Source organism: Perca flavescens, chromosome 11, assembly GCF_004354835.1.
Source record: "Perca flavescens isolate YP-PL-M2 chromosome 11, PFLA_1.0, whole genome shotgun sequence".
Lineage (NCBI taxonomy): Eukaryota > Metazoa > Chordata > Actinopteri > Perciformes > Percidae > Perca > Perca flavescens.
The window spans coordinates 4,294,764-4,313,710 of NC_041341.1; the positions used below are offsets into that span (position 1 = coordinate 4,294,764).

Here is an 18,947-nt window from a genome sequence, read left to right on the forward strand (position 1 = left end):
AATTGAGACAGTGATACCCGGGTCTCATTCAGGCCAGTGACCAACATAACCTCATAACCTCTCCAGGCAGAGGAATACTTCAACTGTGTGCCTCCATAGAAGACGAGAGATGTAGCAGCTGTATGATAACACAGAGCTGTTCACGCTGCCAAGACCATAGAGAAACGTAAACTCAACACATTTCGTCTGTGCTGAGATATTTGGACACCGGCAATATCTTTCTTTACTTTGAAGGTTTAGCTAAACTTAGCGCCATCCAGTTGGATATTTAAATACACCTTCAGGAAGACAGGAACTTCAGAGAGTTGGGATGGCACCCACACTGTACTGTGTGATCCTAAATCCTCCTCAATTGAGTGTTCATTAAATTCTCCTGTGTAAATCATCAAAGTCTCCCAAAAACCTTCACATATGTGAAATGAGTTGTGCTGCTCCTGAGTTTTTCATTAAGATTATTTGCCATAACCAGAGTCAGTATGTAAACACATACACGGGAACAAGGAACAAAGACAGGGAATCTTTGCTACGACACAGTCACAGTCTGTGCTTGCACAAAACCAACTTGTCCTCAATGTGAGTTTTGTTTGGCATGTTCAAACACGCCAACAGGAATATCATATCCGTGTTGGTGTGTGTAAACAGATAAAAATCACATGCATCCCTGCTGAACACACGACATGGTTCGAGTGTTTTGCGAACTAAGGGGAAGGAAGATGGACTCTACACACATAGACAATGGTAAAAAAGCACATTGAGGATTTTTGTGATGGGTCAAATGCAGGGGCGGATTGGCCATTGGGAATACCGGGAACAATGCTGAATGGCTGGTCCATTTCAGGCCGAACCGGCCGGTGGTCAATAAGTATATATATTTCTTTTTTTCTTTCATATGCGACCGGCCTGGCCGGCCGTTCAGCTGCAGCAGTGCGCTGCGTCTGTGTGTGTTTCAGATACGAGCGGCCCTTCCAAACTTGGACTGATCCTCATTTTTCCTGACATCCGAGTGGCTCAAACTTAAGGCGCCGAAAAAAAGAGTTTACTTTCAGTCAGGTTTGGATTTGGTGATGGGAGGTAGGACAGTTTGAGGTTTTTAGGAGTTTTTTGCCTGTATACCTGAGTTGTTTCTGTCTCCAAATTTTTGCTTTGATAAGCAAATTTTTTTTAGTTTCTATTGTTGCACACATACACTCATCAGGAGGAGAGAGGAGGAAGAGGAGCAGCAGGAGAGAGGAGGAGGAGCAGCAGGAGAGAAGAGGAGGATGAGGAGGAGCAGCAGGAGAAAAGAGGAGGAGGAGCAGTAGAAGAGAAGAGGAGGAGGAGGAGCAGCAGGAGAGGAGGATGAGGAGGAGCAGCAGGAGAGAAGAGGGTGCAGCAGGAGAGAAGAGGAGGAGCAGCAGGAGGAGAGAGTAGGAGGAGGAGCAGCAGGAGGAGGAGAGAGGAAGAGCAGGAAACAGACAGGTAGAGGGGCAGTGTGCAGGGCTGGGTAGGCAATCATATTAGGCATATCAATCAATCAGATATTTACATATAGGATAAAATGCCAATAGTTCCACATACTAGATAATAACTTGACTGAAGCACAGATTGAATTAGAAAATGTTTTATTCTTAGTCATATTTATAACTGATGTTCTTCTCATGCATATGTAGCTGCACAATCAGTAAGCAGAGGCAGGGTCCATCACAGGGGAAGCTAAGCCAGGGAGCCAAGATGAGAAAGTAAGGACACACACACACACACACACACACACACACACACACACACACACACACACACACACACACACACACACACACACACACACACACATCTCTATTTTATGGGACTGTATTGTAGTTTTTGAGTATATGAGTGTGAGTATTTGTAACTATTTGATCACTCCAACTGACTGTGGACATGACATGCTGGTAGTTAGCAGTATACTGTGACTTATGTGTTGGAGATTAGGTTTTGCTGACCTGGTTGTGTTCAGTGCAGTGGTGACTTGCTTATACAACCTGAGGAGGCAGGTGTCATCCTAAAGTTTCTTGAAAGTCTTCAGCGTAAAAAGTCCCGGGCTGAATTTCAGTCCCAGTAAGGCCCTGGTCAAATGACAGGACTTTTGCCCAGGAGTCCAGGGTTTGTGTCCTGTTCTTGTTCTGTTTGTCACTGAAGGCTAAAATGTAACAAACTGTTTGTTGAATTTAAAAAAAGGAAAGGAAATAATTGCCAACTTTCTTTTATTGAAAAAAATTAAACAATGAATTGAATATATAAGGCACCACTAAAAAAAGAACAGTTACATTTTAAAGTGCAGTTTTCTGCTGATATTTTCTTTCGAATAACTACAGTAAAAAAGTCTGAGTTTTACCAAGTGTCTTTAACAATGTGATTATGTTGTTAGACCAGTTTCTCTTACCCCCATCATTGCCAGGGGTTTTGAAAGACTGCTCCTCCCCCACATAAAAGCTGCCATCCCTGCTGATCTTGATAAACATCAGTTTACATATCGGACCAACAGATGAACAGATGATGCAGTTACAACAGCTACTAACACACCTGGAACATCAGAACACATATGTAAGGATGCTGTTTGTTGACTTTAGCTCACCATTTCATACAATTCTCCCATACAAACTGATCCATAAACAGAGTGACTTGGGCTTACAGCACACACATATACAACATGTCTGAGTTGACGCACCATAAGTAGGCGTGTGTGCACGTCACTCAGTATGGGTCAGTTGATTGATAGACTCATTTAGATATAGGTAATACAAAAATAAATATAATAGAAATGTTTTCAAAAATATAGAGAGGAAAACTAATTTAAATATGCAATAATACAGATCAGCGTATATGATGGAATAGTGGCATCCGAATGTGCTTGAGGCCACCAAATTTGGGCTATTACGGCCAAACATATCTCTGGGGAGGCATGCCCCCAGACCCTCCTACACTAGTTAAATGTTAGCAGGTCTCCCATTGGGCGTGATGCGGCAGTAAAACACTTGGATTGGTTTATGGAAATGTGGGTGTTTCCGTCAGTCATAAATGAAATGTAGGCTAGTCGGAATCCGTGATTTGGAGAGACAAATGGTCAAGAGGATCTTTCAACAAAAATCCTCCTCCTGAACAATCTGTCCCCCTCATTTATGAAATTATGGCTACGCCCCTGTGTCCAACCCCACATCAAATTTGCCGACGACACCACTGTAGTTGGATTCATAACAGACAACGATGAAACAGCAGTGAGGAGGTACAACATCTGGCTCAGTGATGTCAACATAACAACCTAGACCTTAATAACTAAGATCAAGGAAGTGATGATAGATTTCAGCCGGTCAGGATACAGAGCAATATTATGTAAAACTAATCTCAGGGTGGCCTCTAGCTCACCCAGTAAAAGCATTCGCCCCATATTAGCTGACTCCTGCAGCGACGCGGTTTCAAATCTGACCTGCTGCCCTTTGCTGCGGGTCATCCCCATATCTCTTCCCCTTTCATGTCTGTCCACAGTCACTTGTAATAAAGGGGAAAAGACCCCCAAATATAATCTTTAAAATAAAAAATTAAAACAAATCAGCTGAAAAACAGCTTCTTTCCAAGAGCTGTAACCACTGCATCACCTCCCCTCCCCCACTTCCAAAGACTAAAAGAACTTGAATCGCTGTATTAAACAAATAGTTTTATGCTGCTAACTTACATTAACCACTGTTTTAAAGGTTTTCAAAAACTTTAAGATACCTTGTATATATTTTGCTTTCATTCATATTTTTTGTAGTTGCATTTGTTTGTGTTCTATTTACTTACTTACGAATCTGTTACAGTTACTGGGAAAAAAATGTCTGATTAAATTACAGTTAACGGTGAAAATATTCATGATTACATTGGGAGTTAGATGTGAATATTTTGTGTAAAAAAACTCGGCCATAGGTTGAATAATATTAATTTAGTTTCTCGTGCATGTTTTTCACATGCACAATGTCTTCTTTTGCCATTTCCAGCCACAGCCGTTCAGTAAAGTTAGATGCTATTATTCTGATACTTTGGATTGGTTTCCACTATATATAGGTTGTGTTTGTGAACAAAGCAGAATGGGGGGGGGGTGTTTTTGATCATGCACAACAAAACAAAACGTACAAGAATTAAATCCTGCTACTAAAACCATGGATTAAGTGCCACTTGGCCGTGCATGTCAAAACACTTATTTATGCACTGCAATATCCAATGGAAAATAATCTCAAAATGAAATAGCACAACATTCTTTATTATAAGTACTTTTACTTTTGTTAAAGTATATTTTGATGCTGATACTTTTTAAGTTTTTCTTAATATTTTGAATCCATGATTTCCTCAAATAACTGAGTATTTCTACATTACTTCTTTTGTTTTCTTTTTTTCTCATATGTTCTTTAAAAAGTCAAAGTAAACTTTATTATCCAGTAGGAGGGCACTCATGTGGTCTTACACTTTAAAATAAATGTTATCTTATTACTTAATCTATTCAGCGATGCATTTATTTGTATTTTGGATTAGGAGCTTAACCTTGTTTGTAACCTTGTTCTTGAATTAAATACAAGAATACAATAATTTGATACTACTCAATAAGTCAGGACTAGACACTGTTTTTGTGACATTATGTCTTTTATTTTTGAATGCTTAATTGATTATATAGTAAAGGAAATCAGATGAATAAAGAACACAACACATCAGTTTTAAGAATAACAAGTAACCAGATATTTAAACCAGTGGACTATATGAAGTATTAATAGTTATTAAGAAGTGTTATTACAGTTGCATTCTCCTCTTGTATCACAGAAAGGTCTGACAGAATATACATTTATATTTTCTATCTGGACATTTTGGATAAAAACATCATCACCACTCATGTCTGGTAAGTTTACCTTACCGTACACACATGAGAGTTGTATCGATCTGAACAATAACTCTCAGAGAGAAATCTAATTAGTGTGTTAATATTTTATCAGATCAGCGCTGTTTGTGACAGATAATATTCAGTAAAACAAAACAGAAAAGATGTGTGAGTATTCAAATGTTTTCTGTATTTAATTTTGTGTTATTTACTGTAGATTAAAAGTCCAATTACTGATATGTTTTTTGTCCAGCTAAGTGAGCCAGTTACTGTCTAATTTTAAACCCAAATGTGAACTGTTCCCTAACTCTTCAGATAATAAACAAGTGAAAGTGAGTCATCTGTCAGCAGAGAGCTGTTTCTGTCTGCTGAACAAACTGAAAGTGAATCAATGATAGAGATTATAGATGAGCTGGAGAGGCATCATGATGGCGCGTTAGAGTTATGCGCTGTTCTTGGAGCAGACGAAAGCAACCTGGTTGTTACAACCCCAGTCGTTCCATTTTGCTGTAAAGAGAGTTTCCAACCAATGTAAATGATTACATTTAGCTTTTATATTTAAAAGTTCAAAATACAACAAGATGTTTTAAATGTTGTTTTTTTACCTCCACCCCAGTTCATCACAATACAGAACTCCGCTCCACCGTAGTTGTTAGGCTCCCCCGCATTCCAGCTTTTGTAGGTGAAGTGGGATCTATCAGTCCACAACCAAGTAAACAGCTGGAGGAGAAAGATTGGTTTAAAGTCAAAGTGAAATCAAGAGTTTTTGTTTTAATACTCAACTTCTTATTTTCTATAACAACTCATGAGTCCCAACACATTCTCATGAACGGGTTTGTAAGCTATCGTATGAAAACGTATGCGCAAGCGCCTAATTTTGTACAAATCCTACGAAGGTAGGCGACTTTGTGCTGGTCACATGACAGTTAAATTTAGCTGAGAAAAGGTGACAGTGAGCAGAGTACTGTGTGTCATGCAGTGACCACCGTTACGTTTAGACACCAAAATGACTAGTTAAGATTGGAAAAAGACGTGGTTTGGATTAAAACACTCCAGCATATGAACACCTGTTTCCTGGGTGAAAGTCTTGTGTTTTCTCTTTAACTTCTTCAGGACATGAACACCTGTTTCCTGGGTGAAAGTCTTGTGTTTTCTCTTTAACTTCTTCAGGACATGAACACCTGTTTCCTGGGTGAAAGTCTTGTGTTTTCTCTTTAACTTCTTCAGGACATGAACACCTGTTTCCTGAGTGAAAGTCTTGTGTTTTCTCTTTAACTTCTTCAGGACATGAACACCTGTTTCCTGGGTGAAAGTCTTGTGTTTTCTCCTTAACTTATTCAGGACATGAACACCTGTTTCCTAGGTGATAGTCTTGTGTTTTTTCCTTAACTTCTCCAGGACATGAACACGTTTCCTGGGTGAAAGTCTTGTGTTTTCTCTTTAACTTCTTCCAGGACATGAACACCTGTTTCCTGGGTGAAAGTCTTGTGTTTTCTCCTTAAAGGAGAATTCCGGCCAATTTTTACGTTAATCTTGATCGCTATAGCTACGCGAGTACTTTCGATAGAAAAAACCCTGACCCAAATCAGTGCAGGTAACACGGAGAAGCTGCAGCTACGTACTACAAGCGTCCCCTGAGCTAAAACGGCAGTGCTCGGGGCAAGTTTTAGAGTGCCTTTTTGCCTCTTAACAGACACAAAATGCAATTAATATGTCTGTGCCACATGAACAGGGCCCTTACGTGTCAACAAGATGCGTTTTCAACTCAGACATTGTTTAAATTCACCTACCCTGGTCCCTGTCTCGATCCTGCCAGTAGCTAGCTTGCCCTGCTAGCTGATAGCCGTTAGCTGCTAGCTGCCGTTTGGTGAGTGTATTCAGACAGGCTTCTGTGATAATCATCCCAAAAACAATCCACGGAGCGGTGGTGGTGTGGCTATGTCCTCCAGAGGACAGGTCATGTCATGTCTTGAAGTGTATTCCCCCCTAAAAAAAACAATAGTGCGGTAGTAGCTGTTAGCTGCTAGCTGCCCTCCGGTGAGTGTGTACAGCCAGATAGCTGTTAGCCGTTAGCTGCTAGCTAACGGCTAACGCTCCGTGGATTTTTATTGAGATGATTAGCACAGATGCCTGGCTGAATACACTCCCCGGCGGCTTGAATGTCCTGTGTTTTAGAAGCCAAACATCCCCCCTGACCTCCCTACAAGGATCTCCACGTTCTTATACAGCACCAGTCAATGTGCTGCTGACAGTAATAAATACTAGAGATGAACTGATTGACCGGCTGGTGACCGGAATTGGCTGATTTTCATGTCATCGACCATGACCGGCGACTTGCCAGTCAGTCTGACAATTTTATGCTGGGCAAATTCACTCGGGCATGATTTACATCGCGCAACATCATCACCGACACGTGCACATGCAGGCTTTCCGCTATATGCATGTAGCAGTGGCGCACTGCCACTCAATCAGCTGTTCAAATGTCATAAAGTCGTAATTGGCTCTGTAGAGACGTCTGCTCTACTGATCTCAGGCGAACAGTCAGCCGCTCTCTCTCTCCTCTCTGAGGCTGAACAACTGGAACATGAAAACCACACTCATGCGGGTCCCATGAAATATGACAGCTACAGTTTATTGGAAAATAGCGTTGGTCACACTGACTGTGATGAATTCACTGTTTATCAGACCTCAGATGAGACAAGAAGCTAACATTAGCCTTTGATGCCACCCTGGCTGCTGTAGGAGACGCTGTATTAAAAAAAAAAGAAAAAAAAAAGCTTTCCAGGTTAGTGGGGGTGCATACCGCTCAAAACCAACATTAAAAAGTAATCTTCCCTCAGCGTTTAGTTTTGTTGCTAAACTGTGAGTAAAATGAGCGGTGACGTTAAATCATCTGTTTCAGGTAATGGCACACTAGGGTACCGTCTATTTGCTGGATTGTTCTGAAGTAACCGCCGGTAGCTAACATTAGCACATAAGCCTGTTGATAGCAACGGTAGTGTTCATATTTAAGCATAATGACACATAAAGAAAACTTGCTAAAAAAAGGAACTACACGCTGGAACGTTACTGTTGACGTTCAAACAGGCCTGTGTGTGTGTTTTGAGAAATATCTTTATACTGCAAGGCTGCTCTATTTATTTGATTTTTATTTGTTATTTATATATTATTTTATTGCCCTTACCTGTTTTCCCTGCTTTCATACATACAGAAGTTTAGTTTGGTAAATATATCATATATATAATATTTTTTTAGTTGGATATTGGATGTGAAAAGAAAGAAATTGCACTTTAGGTGTGTGTAAATTTCCCACACCAGGAGTAATTTATATAGTTCTATTTTATAGCGATCAATTATCTATACAAAACATTTTCTGTTCTATGCAAAATGTAAAATTTTCTATTAAAGAAAAGATACAAAATAAATATTTGTGTGTGCTGTAAAGTGATTAGAAAAAATTTAATCAGAATTGGCTAAAATCGGTATTGGCTGGTCAAACTCAATGAAAAATCTGAAATCGGAATCGGCCTAGAAAATTAAATTGGTGCATCTCTAATAAATACATGTTATACATACAGTACAGATTACAGTGATTTACTTTTCACAGGTATATGTACAAATGCTTCATGAGAACAGACTGAGAGTCAAGAGACATCACTTCCTGTGTGATGATAAAAGTCTCACCTGCGCTTTGTCAGTGCCTCCGATCCAGGAAGTTTTCTGTGTACCGGTCACTTGGTTAATGTAGTTTTTGAGGAATGCATGTTCCTCAGCTGAGTGGATGGAAGCCAGATGCCCACCAGTGATGTGGCAGAAGATCTAATGGAGACAATATAATCACATTATTAACAGGGCAGGGGGACATTTTAATACTTATGTGGTGTGGAAGAAGTACTCAGATCCTTTACTGCAGTAAATGTACTAATACCACACTGTAAAAATACTCTTTTACAATAAAAGTCCTGTATTTAAAATGTTACTTAAGAAAAAGTATGTAAGTATCATTGGCATTAACGGATGTTCATGTCTTGGGAGTGTTTGATCTTTTTTCTAATTATGTGGTATTAGTAGTTTTACTGCAGTAAAGTATTAAGTAACTTAAGTAAGTTGGTATTAAGCATACATGTGTTATGATAGAAAGAACTGCTGTACCTCTGCCTCGGCCCAGGTTTTTGCCTGGCTGTAGAAAGCAAAACAGCGAGAGCCAAACTGAGTCCAACCAGGAGGGCAGGCAGGTGCACCCTGTATGAACAAACAAGCCAAAAACAATCAGACTAGTCTATATTGACAACTATTCATTTATGGGGTTGTTCCTCCGCAGCGCTGTGGAGATAGAGCTGGCAATGCAAGACTAGCATCATTATACGAGCATTTGTATCTATATACGAGCATTTGTATCTATATGTGCAATAACATTTGCAGAACAGGGCCGACATTTACTCAAAAGTGAAGATTGTAAACCGTTTATTAAAAACGGTTTATAATAACAGAACATTAATTTTTACTGTAGCTAAACACCAAATATCTGTTTTTAATTACAGGACAAAGTCCGGGTAATAAGCTGCCAGAACAATTTTTTGTTATTTTAGTGATTTATTTGTTAAGAGTGTACTTACATATGCAGTCAACAGTCCGCTGGACAAACAGAGCAACAAAGCTAATGGAAAGACTGATGTCATCTGTGGAAAGAAGTTAAACAAAGTCAACATACATCAGACAAGGAAATAATGGCAGACAATGAATTACTGCAACTGATCATTAATGAGCTATTTATCAAAGTAAAGTATCCTACTAGTTATACGTATATTATATGATATAGATATGGTTTAATATTTGATAGATTGCATCGTCATCTGCTTATCAGGGGTCGGGTCGCAGGGGCAGCAGCTCCAGCAGGGGACCCCAAACTGCCCTTTCCCGATCCACATTAACCATCCTTAGGAGGCATCAGTACCAGATGATCAAACCACCTCAACTGGCTCTTTTCAACACAAAGGAGTAGCTGCTCTACTCCGAGCTCCTCACGGATGACTGAGCCTCTCACCCTATCTCTAAGGGAAACGCCAGCCACCCTCCTGAGGAAACCCATTTTGGTCACTTGTACCTGCTATCTCGTTCTTTCAGTCATGAACCAGCCTTTATGACCATAGGTGAGGATAGGAAAGCAAACAGACTGGTAGATTGAGCGCTTTGACTTCTGGCTCAGCTCTCTTTTTTTATTAGAAAGGTGCGGTAAAGTGAATGTAACACCGCCCCCACTGCGCCGATTCTCCGGCCAATCTCCCGCTACGTTCTCCCCTCACTCCAGATAAACCCCCGATACACCCCGAGGAAGTATAACTCCTGCACTTGGGACTCATTCCCTCCCCCCAAAATGTCCTCACGATAAAGATAGAATTAGTTATTATTAAATGTAAAAATAGATGACATTGTGATAATAAAATGAAATATGATTACCTTTGCTGAGGTGGGTTTTGGCTGACACAGAGGAGAAGAACAAGCTGATGACTGATGAGATCTGAATAGCATTAAACACTCAATAATAACAAATTAGGTCAAACTTCACCTGATTTACATCATTAATGCATCCACAATCTGCACTTATTTTAATCTTTACTCAACAGAATAAACTCTGCAATCTAGCATAAACAAATATATCAAACTTTCAGGCAAATCTTTCAATGATAATGATGACAATATGATGTGAAGACGTCCATTATACTCACATTAATAATCTTTGTTTAGCCTGGTTTGGTTTTGGAGGGAAAAGAGAGTCACAGGCCCTTATATACCTTAGAAAGGGGAATGGTCTTAATCATGATTGACACTCAATGCAGTGATGCAGGTAGAGATTTGATATTGAACCAATATTTAACAGGGTGTAAATGTCAGGGTCAGTGGTGTGTGACGGTGTCTGGATGTAATGAACAATGTGTGTTTAACCGGTGGACTTCTGCGTTGTGTTTATTTTATTCACCACAGTGTGACACCAGGATCTCTTTATGATGATATCTGTTTATTCTCTCTGGGGACAAACACGAATACAGACGGGATTACAAAAAGGGCATTAACAATTGGCTTTAACAATACAAAGCAATACAATATACAGTGAAAACATACTTTGTGACAAACATGAATATCCGACCACAAGTACAAACCTGTGCTACTTATCTGGGAGAACCAATACTTACCTCTGACCACTTCCAATGCTTCTCCACCTTTACCTCTTTAGTGAGAAGAGGAGCATTCCTGGTTCACATGGCAAGATCCTACAAAACAGACAATCTCATTTGTGTTGGAGGCCGACTAAAGCACTCCGACCTTGCAACTGCAGAAAAGAACCTAAAAATTAAAGTTAGCTACAAACTATAGAAATAAAGTTATCCATAATCCATTTAATTTCTGTTAAAAACTGTTAACTGGTCAAAATTGCAGATAGACATAGGCTCAACATGCGCCCAAAAACACGTACGGTGGAGCAAGTTAGAGAATGACTGAGCAGAGGCAGTGCCTAGGACAAAGCCGTAGATTAGAGAAATAAAACGTGTTTTCGCCAATTCATCACTAAAATTTAACTGTCCTCATTCATATTTAGGCGCAACAAATGATATATCCAGCTACAAAAGCCTGGAAGTCAGAAGTTAGAATGGAAGTACAAAGAGTTGTTGCTATGGAGATGATACATTACCTTGTCTCTACCAGCAGGTTTTAGACTGCTGCAGACCCGTGCGTTGCAAACAGTTGCAAGTTTCAATATGTCTCGTCACTAATCTTTGGTCTGAACTAGGTTTTAAGCCCAATTCAGAGCAAAGATTAGGGACGAGATGAGTTGAAACTTTCAACTTATTGCAACGAGCTAGTCTGCAGCGTTCTAAAAGCTGCCAGTTCACACCAATGAGACGAGATGGTGTATCATCTCCATAGCAACGCCTCGTTGTACTTCTGTCCTAACTTGCAGGATTTTGTAGATAAACATATTTTTTTTGTCTAAATATGAATGTGGATAATGCTAGTGATATTAAAATGCTTGTTATAGTTGCATTATTAGGGATGAATCGGTGAAAACACGTTTTATATTTCTGACTCACAGCTTTGTTCTAACGCCGCTGGGCGCTTCCTCTCTTCAGTCTCGCTTCACCGTATAACGTTAGCGTGCTTTTGAAGGGTCGTTGAGGCTTCGTCTAAAACTCTGCCATTTTTCAACCAGCTGTTTGTAACACAAAATAAAATGGATTATGGATAATTTTATGTTTATAGTTTATAGTTGACTTTACCAGCTGATTTCTCTATTGGCCAGGTGCTCCCAGTTACCTTGTTATGACCTCAGCCAAGGACCTGCAAGTGCACAAGAAAGACAACAGTACACAGGCTCAAGGCAACAGGTTCTGGGCCGTCATCTGGGGGAATTTCCAGCTCATGAACGATGTAAATTGAGACAGTGATACCCGGGTCTCATTCAGACCAGTGACCAACATAACCTCATAACCTCTCCAGGCAGAGGAATAATTCAACTGTGTGCCTCCATAGATGACGAGAGATGTAGCAGCTGTATGATAAGACAGAGCTGTTCACCCTGCCAAGGCCATAGAGAAACGTAAACTCAACACCTTCCGTCTGTGCTGAGATATTTGGGCACCAGCAATATCTTTGGTACTTTGAAGGTTTAGCTAAACTTAACGCCATCCAGTTGGATATTTAAATACACCTTCAGGAAGACAGGAACTTCAGAGAGTTGGGATGGCACCCACACTGTCCTGTGTGATCCTAAATCCTCCTCCATTGAGTGTTCATTAAATACTCCTGTGTAAATCATCAAAGTCTCCCAAAAACCTCATATATGTGAAATGAGTGGTGCTGCTCCTGAGTTTTTCATTAAGAGTATTCACCCTAACCAGAGTCAGTATGTAAACACATACAGGTGAACAAGGAAACAAAGACAAGGAAACTTTGCTACGACACAGTCACAGTCTGTGCTTGTACAAAACCAACTTGTCCTCAATGTGAGTTTTGTTTGGCATGTTTAAACACACCAACAGGAATATCATATCCGTGTTGGTGTTTTAAACAGATAAAACTTACATGCATCCCTGCTGAACACACAACATGGTTCGAGTGGTTTGCCAACTAATGTGAAGGAAGATGGACTCTACACACATAGACAATGATTAAAGAAGAACTTTGAGGTTTTATGTGATGGGTCAAATAACAGGACTTTCAGGAGTCCAGGGTTTATGTCCTGTTCTTGTCCTGTTTGTCACTGAAACGTACATTTAGTAACCCCACCCAAGGCTAAAATATAACAAACTGCTTGTTGAATTTAAAAAAGGAAAGGAAATAATTGCCAACTTTCTTTTATTGAAAAAAATTGAACAATGAATTGAATATATAAGGCACCACTAAAAAAAGAACAGTTACATTTTAAAGTGCAGTTTTCTGCTGATATTTTCTTTTGAATAACTACAGTAAAAAAATCTGAGTTTTACCGAGTGTCTTTCACAATGTGATTATGTTGTTAGACCAGTTTCTCTTACCCCCATCATTGCCAGGGGTTTTGAAAGACTGCTCCTCCCCCACATAAAGGCTGCCATCCCTGCTGATCTTGATAAACATCAGTTTGCATATCGGACCAACAGATGAACAGATGATGCAGTTACAACAGCTACTAACACACCTGGAACATCAGAACACATATGTAAGGATGCTGTTTGTTGACTTTATTTCAGTATCTAATAAAATACTCCCAAACAAACTGATCCCAAAACAGAGCGACTTGGGCTCACAACACACACATCTACAACATGTCTGAGTTGTTTGAATGCACCATAAGTAGGCATGTGTGCACGTTACTCAGTATGGGTGAGTTGATTGATATACTCCTATAGATATGTACAATAAAAAAAATACTATATAATAAAAAATGTTATATGCAATAATAGTCATAAATCAAATTAAGGCTAGTTGGAATCCATGATTTGGAGAGACAAATGGTAGATGATCTTTCAACAGGAGACACACAGCACACACAACAAATATCCCACAGCCTATCCTATCCTCCAGCACCGTCCACCCCTAACCTCGGAGCTGGAGGTAACCGGCAGCATTCGGTCTAAATTCGGTCCATTTAGCAGACGTCTGTGGTGTGTTGTCCTGGATTTCAGATCATCAGGTCTATGGTGGCGCACTAACAAATGTCCACCTCACCCACAGCCAGCACACTCTGTCTCTCTTCCAGCAGCTGTAAAATCAATCAATAAAGACAATCAGTACTGCACGATACACTGCTTATGGACACAACTATGAATGCGCCTGAAAAATATTCACATTGACCAAAAACTGCACTGTAACAAATTGCTGTAAAAATACTGGATATTTTGCACAGTAGTGTACCGTTTTCCATTAATACACCTGAATACTGTAAATTCTGATGTCTTTGAGGAACAAAATACTAACGGCAAGCTCCTGTACAATCTTACGGTAAAAAGCAGTATTTATTTATTTTTTACAGCAAGATACCTTATCTTACGGTATAATATAGTATTTATTTTTCTTTTTCAGTTAACTTTAAATCAGACGTGATCTTCGGTCCGTTTAATAGTTCATCTGAGCAAAATAAAAAATTAAATGAATTAGAAATAGGCCTACACATCAGTGTTTATATTACAATAACAAGAAGATGAAGAAATAGTTTTCATCCGGACTCTTAAACTGACAGCACCAAACTGGATGGAGCACTGAGGCTTCACCTGCTGCTTTCCTCACCGTTCTCTCGTCAACTGCACAGCGCACCCTCATCCGTCCTGTCCCCGTGGCTTTCTTAAGAAGGTAGATATAATCTTGCAAGTCAGCATAATGCTAACGTGATTTTGTGTTGGATTAACATTTGATTGACTGTTTTTTGCCAAAAAGATTGAGTCAAAAGTACATGCTGCACGCTAGCATACGTTACTGTCATTTAGCAACTATGTGGACACCAGTTTAGCTTTCTGTTGAAGCACATTACTTAAATTAGCATAAGTTGGCTTGGGCATTTGATTTGTTGTCAGATCTAATTAAGGTGGGCTACAAGGTTCTATTTTACCATTTGTTGTTTTACTTTCTCAAGTAAAACGGTTTATGGGACTTTATAGGGAGAAGCTTGTTATGCAGGTTGTTGATGTAATGATTTTTTTTCCTTGAGAGAGTATTTTAAAGATTATTTTGCTGTAAAGGCCTGTAATGAAAACATGATATGCTTCCATATTAAATGCAAATGATCTTTTCTTACCATAACTAATATTTTATATACTTTCTCTATTATTAAATTTAAGGCACCTCATTGGGATTAATCCTGAGAGGGGAAGAAAGGCCAGCCAGGGGAAGGTGGTCCACAAAAAGGCAACAACGGTGAATCCCCATTAGGCCACTCTACTAAAAAATGTGATGGACTTTAAGAGGGGCTTTATTTAGCCAGTATAGTTCAGTCCATCGGTCTCAGATGTCTTTGCATTGCAAACAGTCAAACCAGACCTGGTCAATTTTGACCCGGGGAGGAAAATACAAAATTTAATGAATGTAATATTAGCCATCACTTGCCATAGTTCAAGAAACAATTCTGACAACCAAGTAGTAATGGTGTTTTTATGGCTTTTGTAGATAATGAAAATGTTCAGCTTTAATAAATGCCTAATGTTGTAAGGCCATCTCTTGTTTGAGCCATTTCTGTGACAGCTATTTTCATTTATTATTATTATTATTATTATTATTATTATTATTATTATTATTATTATTATTATTATTATTTCAGGGGTTTTCATTTTTAAATGTAAAACTTTTAAATCATTAGTTTATATCAGTGTGAAGATCAAATTCTACAGTTTTACAGTAATAAGTTGTTAGAATACTTGTTGGAGAATACTGTAGGAACTGTAAAATAACAGTATAATTGCAACCAAAGAGCTGACAGTATAATACTGTAATGTTTATTTTCCATACAGCACAGTACTGTAATATTTTTACAGTACTAAACTGTTGTTGTAGATCACAGTAGGTACACTGTAGAATACAGTTTCAAGCTGGCAACTGTAGCTGCCAGTACTCCGAGCTGAACTCTTCTTCTGCCCGCGATGCCACATCTGGTTGTTTCTAGCTGAAGCTCCTGCTGCTGTCTCCTAATATGTCTTATAGGCAGCTGGGAAACAATTAAATAAGAGTGGTATGAATAATAAAAAAATAAAAAACATTAGTCCCAGTAAAATTAAACAAGGAAGGATTAAACAGTAAACATTACTTACACACAATGCCATCATTTTCAGCATCATGTAAATCTGGACTAGCAGACATAGCTCCGAGCAAACATAGGAATGAAGTTCATTCAATGAAAGCATATTCTTTAAATCTTACCCTTGCTCCGGTTCGTAGCGCCTGCTACAGTTTGTCTCCGAGTTGTGTAGACGGCGTACTGCTTCCTGGAAATTACAAGACCAAAAAAATACACTTTTATAAAGCAACTCACCAGTTTAGCTCTGCTAATAAATCGCGCTGAAAGCAGCCAGGCACACAGCTGTGCTGCTCACGTTTAAACTCACGTGCAAGGCGGGGTTTAAAACATTACTGCAAAAGTCGAAGTAGCCTGTTTACCATCCAAATACAGTCATTGTACTTCTAAAGAGTTAATAAACAGTACAGACTAGCTCGCCGTTTCATTAATAATCATATACTTATGTTATATTTTCCTTTTCTGTGGGCTATCTTTATGGACCCCCGGAGGTGATATGGATGAGAAAAAAAAATGCTCCAAACGTCATGAACAACTCCTGTGTGTTTCCAAGTGAAGTTTGACAGAGTGTACAGACAACTCTTTTACCAGTTGGCCTGAAATACTCCCATACTTTGGAAGCTTTGCTCTAACTCTCTCCTCTCCCGAGTCCCGCCGCTATTCTTCAAATGGAAGCAGTGAGGGCGGGGGGGGGGGGGGGGGGGGGGGGGGGGGGAAGAAAGACAAAGAGGAGCAGATTAACCAGCAGGGCGCGAACAGCACACACACTGGTGTGGAGGTGAATAACAATGAGATTTAATGGAATACTGGGAAAGCTTAATAACAATAGGACAATTGAAGTCTGGATTATGAGGCCATTTCAGCAGAGCCAACAGCTTCATATGTCATGGACATGTAAATATGGTGCTGAGTTTGCCAGTATTTTAAGAAGACAAATGGTTGGGACCTTGTCATGCAGTGACAAAGCTGATATGCTTTATGTGAAGCCCAGTGTTTTGGTGTCAGCAGAAAGACTTCTCTTAGAAAACTGTCCAGTGGAGCCTCTGTCTCCATTCCACCAGACAATGTTGGATGAGCAAGACCAAAGAAAGGCCACTGTAGTCATGTCACTATGTACAGTGGTGGAGCTCGAGGAGACTGGGAATGAATCATGGAATGGACATATTACCTTTGTGGCAAAGCCTGTAAAATTAATTGTTGAAATAAATTATTTTGTGTATCTTTTTTACATAACATTGGTCATTGCTAATGACATACACAGTAATTAATCTAGCATACTTTCATTAAATAAATCAATTCAAGCTAAAATTGAAGAGTCTACAATTAGGCTATAAATGAGTCTGATCTATTTTAAGAGATTTTCTTAAAATGAAGTTAATACCTTTTAGAAAAATGTCACCTGGGGTAAAACTCCCCCTGCTGCTACCATGATTTGCATTTGTATAGCTCACAGTATTTTAATTTACATGTTAAAGCCTCCCCTAGAATTAGAGGGGGGGGGGGGTCATGGGGGGACAACTGCCAAGCAAGGCCCACGTCAATTTCCAACAATTCACGGCAGTTTTCGGTGTTGATTGTAAATTGCCGTGTAGAGCCGTAAACCTGAAGTTCCACGACAATCTACGGTGCCGAATACTGACAAAAATCCCACTTTTCATGCAGCGAAAAGAACTTGAATCGCTGTTTTGCACAAATCATTTTATTCAAAAACTTGTGTTTTACTATTTAAGATACCTTGTATATATTTTGCTTTCATTCATATTTTTTCTAGCTGCCTTTGTCTGTGCTCAATTTACTTACTTTGTTCTATTTATTAAATGTTGTATGAACACTGATGGAGAACTTCTGAACAGATTTTCATTGTACAATGACAATAAACATCTATCTATCTCTATTGCGCAAGTTGATATCGCAATGACGATATAAAAAAACGATATATTGTGCAGCCGTATTGCTCTTAAGACACAAAAAAAGAGCTCAAAGAGACAGAAACAATCAGAAGAGACACAAAGCAGCAGCAAAGAGACACAAAATGACCTCAAACTCAAAATGGCAAAAATACAAAGACCGCCATTAAACAATAATCTTAACCCACTCCTCAAAACATGTACAGAAAACAATAACTGTGTCTACTTTGCAGCATTGGGGGTTAAAGAACAAGAAGTGAAAAATAAAGACAGATTTATGTAGAGCTTCTGGCTTTAACAAGGTCTCATTCTCTAACAGATAAGTTGTTGAGATGGAGATGATTCCTAAAATAACACATTTTGAAACACGTGGGATGTTTTGAATATGCAGAAAGTTTTGAACAATAAAGGAGAATAATCGTTTCCTTTAGGAAATGAAGAGTTTGTGAGACAATATTTTATGAAGGATGACCCCCAGACCCCCCAGTTATAATGTGTCCCCCCATCAATGTGTAAACCAAACCTCCACCCTTGACTGAGAGGCAGAACCATCATCAGATCCAGAGGTTCAGCAGCTGGATCTATAAAACAACATGTCTGCCCTCTGCTGGAGACCCTGAGCTAACACATCACCGTCTGTCTGTTGGCTTTTAAACAGTGTTGGGGAGGAACTAGTTACATGTAACAGAGGTAATAAAGGTAAATGTAATCTGTTACAGTTACTGGGATAAAAATGTCTGGTTACATTACAGTTTACTGTGAATATATTCATGATTACATTGGGAGTTGGATGTGAATATTTTCTGTAAAAAGCTCGGCCAGATGTTGAACAATGTTTTTGATCATGCACAACAAAACAAATGATACACTTATCTCAGGACACTTTACAGAAACAGTAGGTCTAGATTACACTATAATTTACAAAGACAAC

General features: G+C 39.2%; 1 protein-coding gene across 1 annotated transcript; it reads right to left on the reverse strand.

The window, feature by feature from the left end:
* Positions 1 to 5,297: 5,297 nt before the first annotated feature.
* On the reverse strand, positions 5,298 to 9,549 carry LOC114564287 (ladderlectin-like). Its single transcript, XM_028591544.1, has 5 exons — positions 9,472 to 9,549; positions 9,008 to 9,097; positions 8,540 to 8,674; positions 5,461 to 5,575; positions 5,298 to 5,362 (listed from the first exon to the last, which is right to left on the reverse strand). Exons 1-5 carry the CDS (start codon positions 9,532 to 9,534, stop codon positions 5,298 to 5,300), a joined length of 468 nt encoding a protein of 155 aa, XP_028447345.1. The 5' UTR covers positions 9,535 to 9,549.
* Positions 9,550 to 18,947: the final 9,398 nt, after the last annotated feature.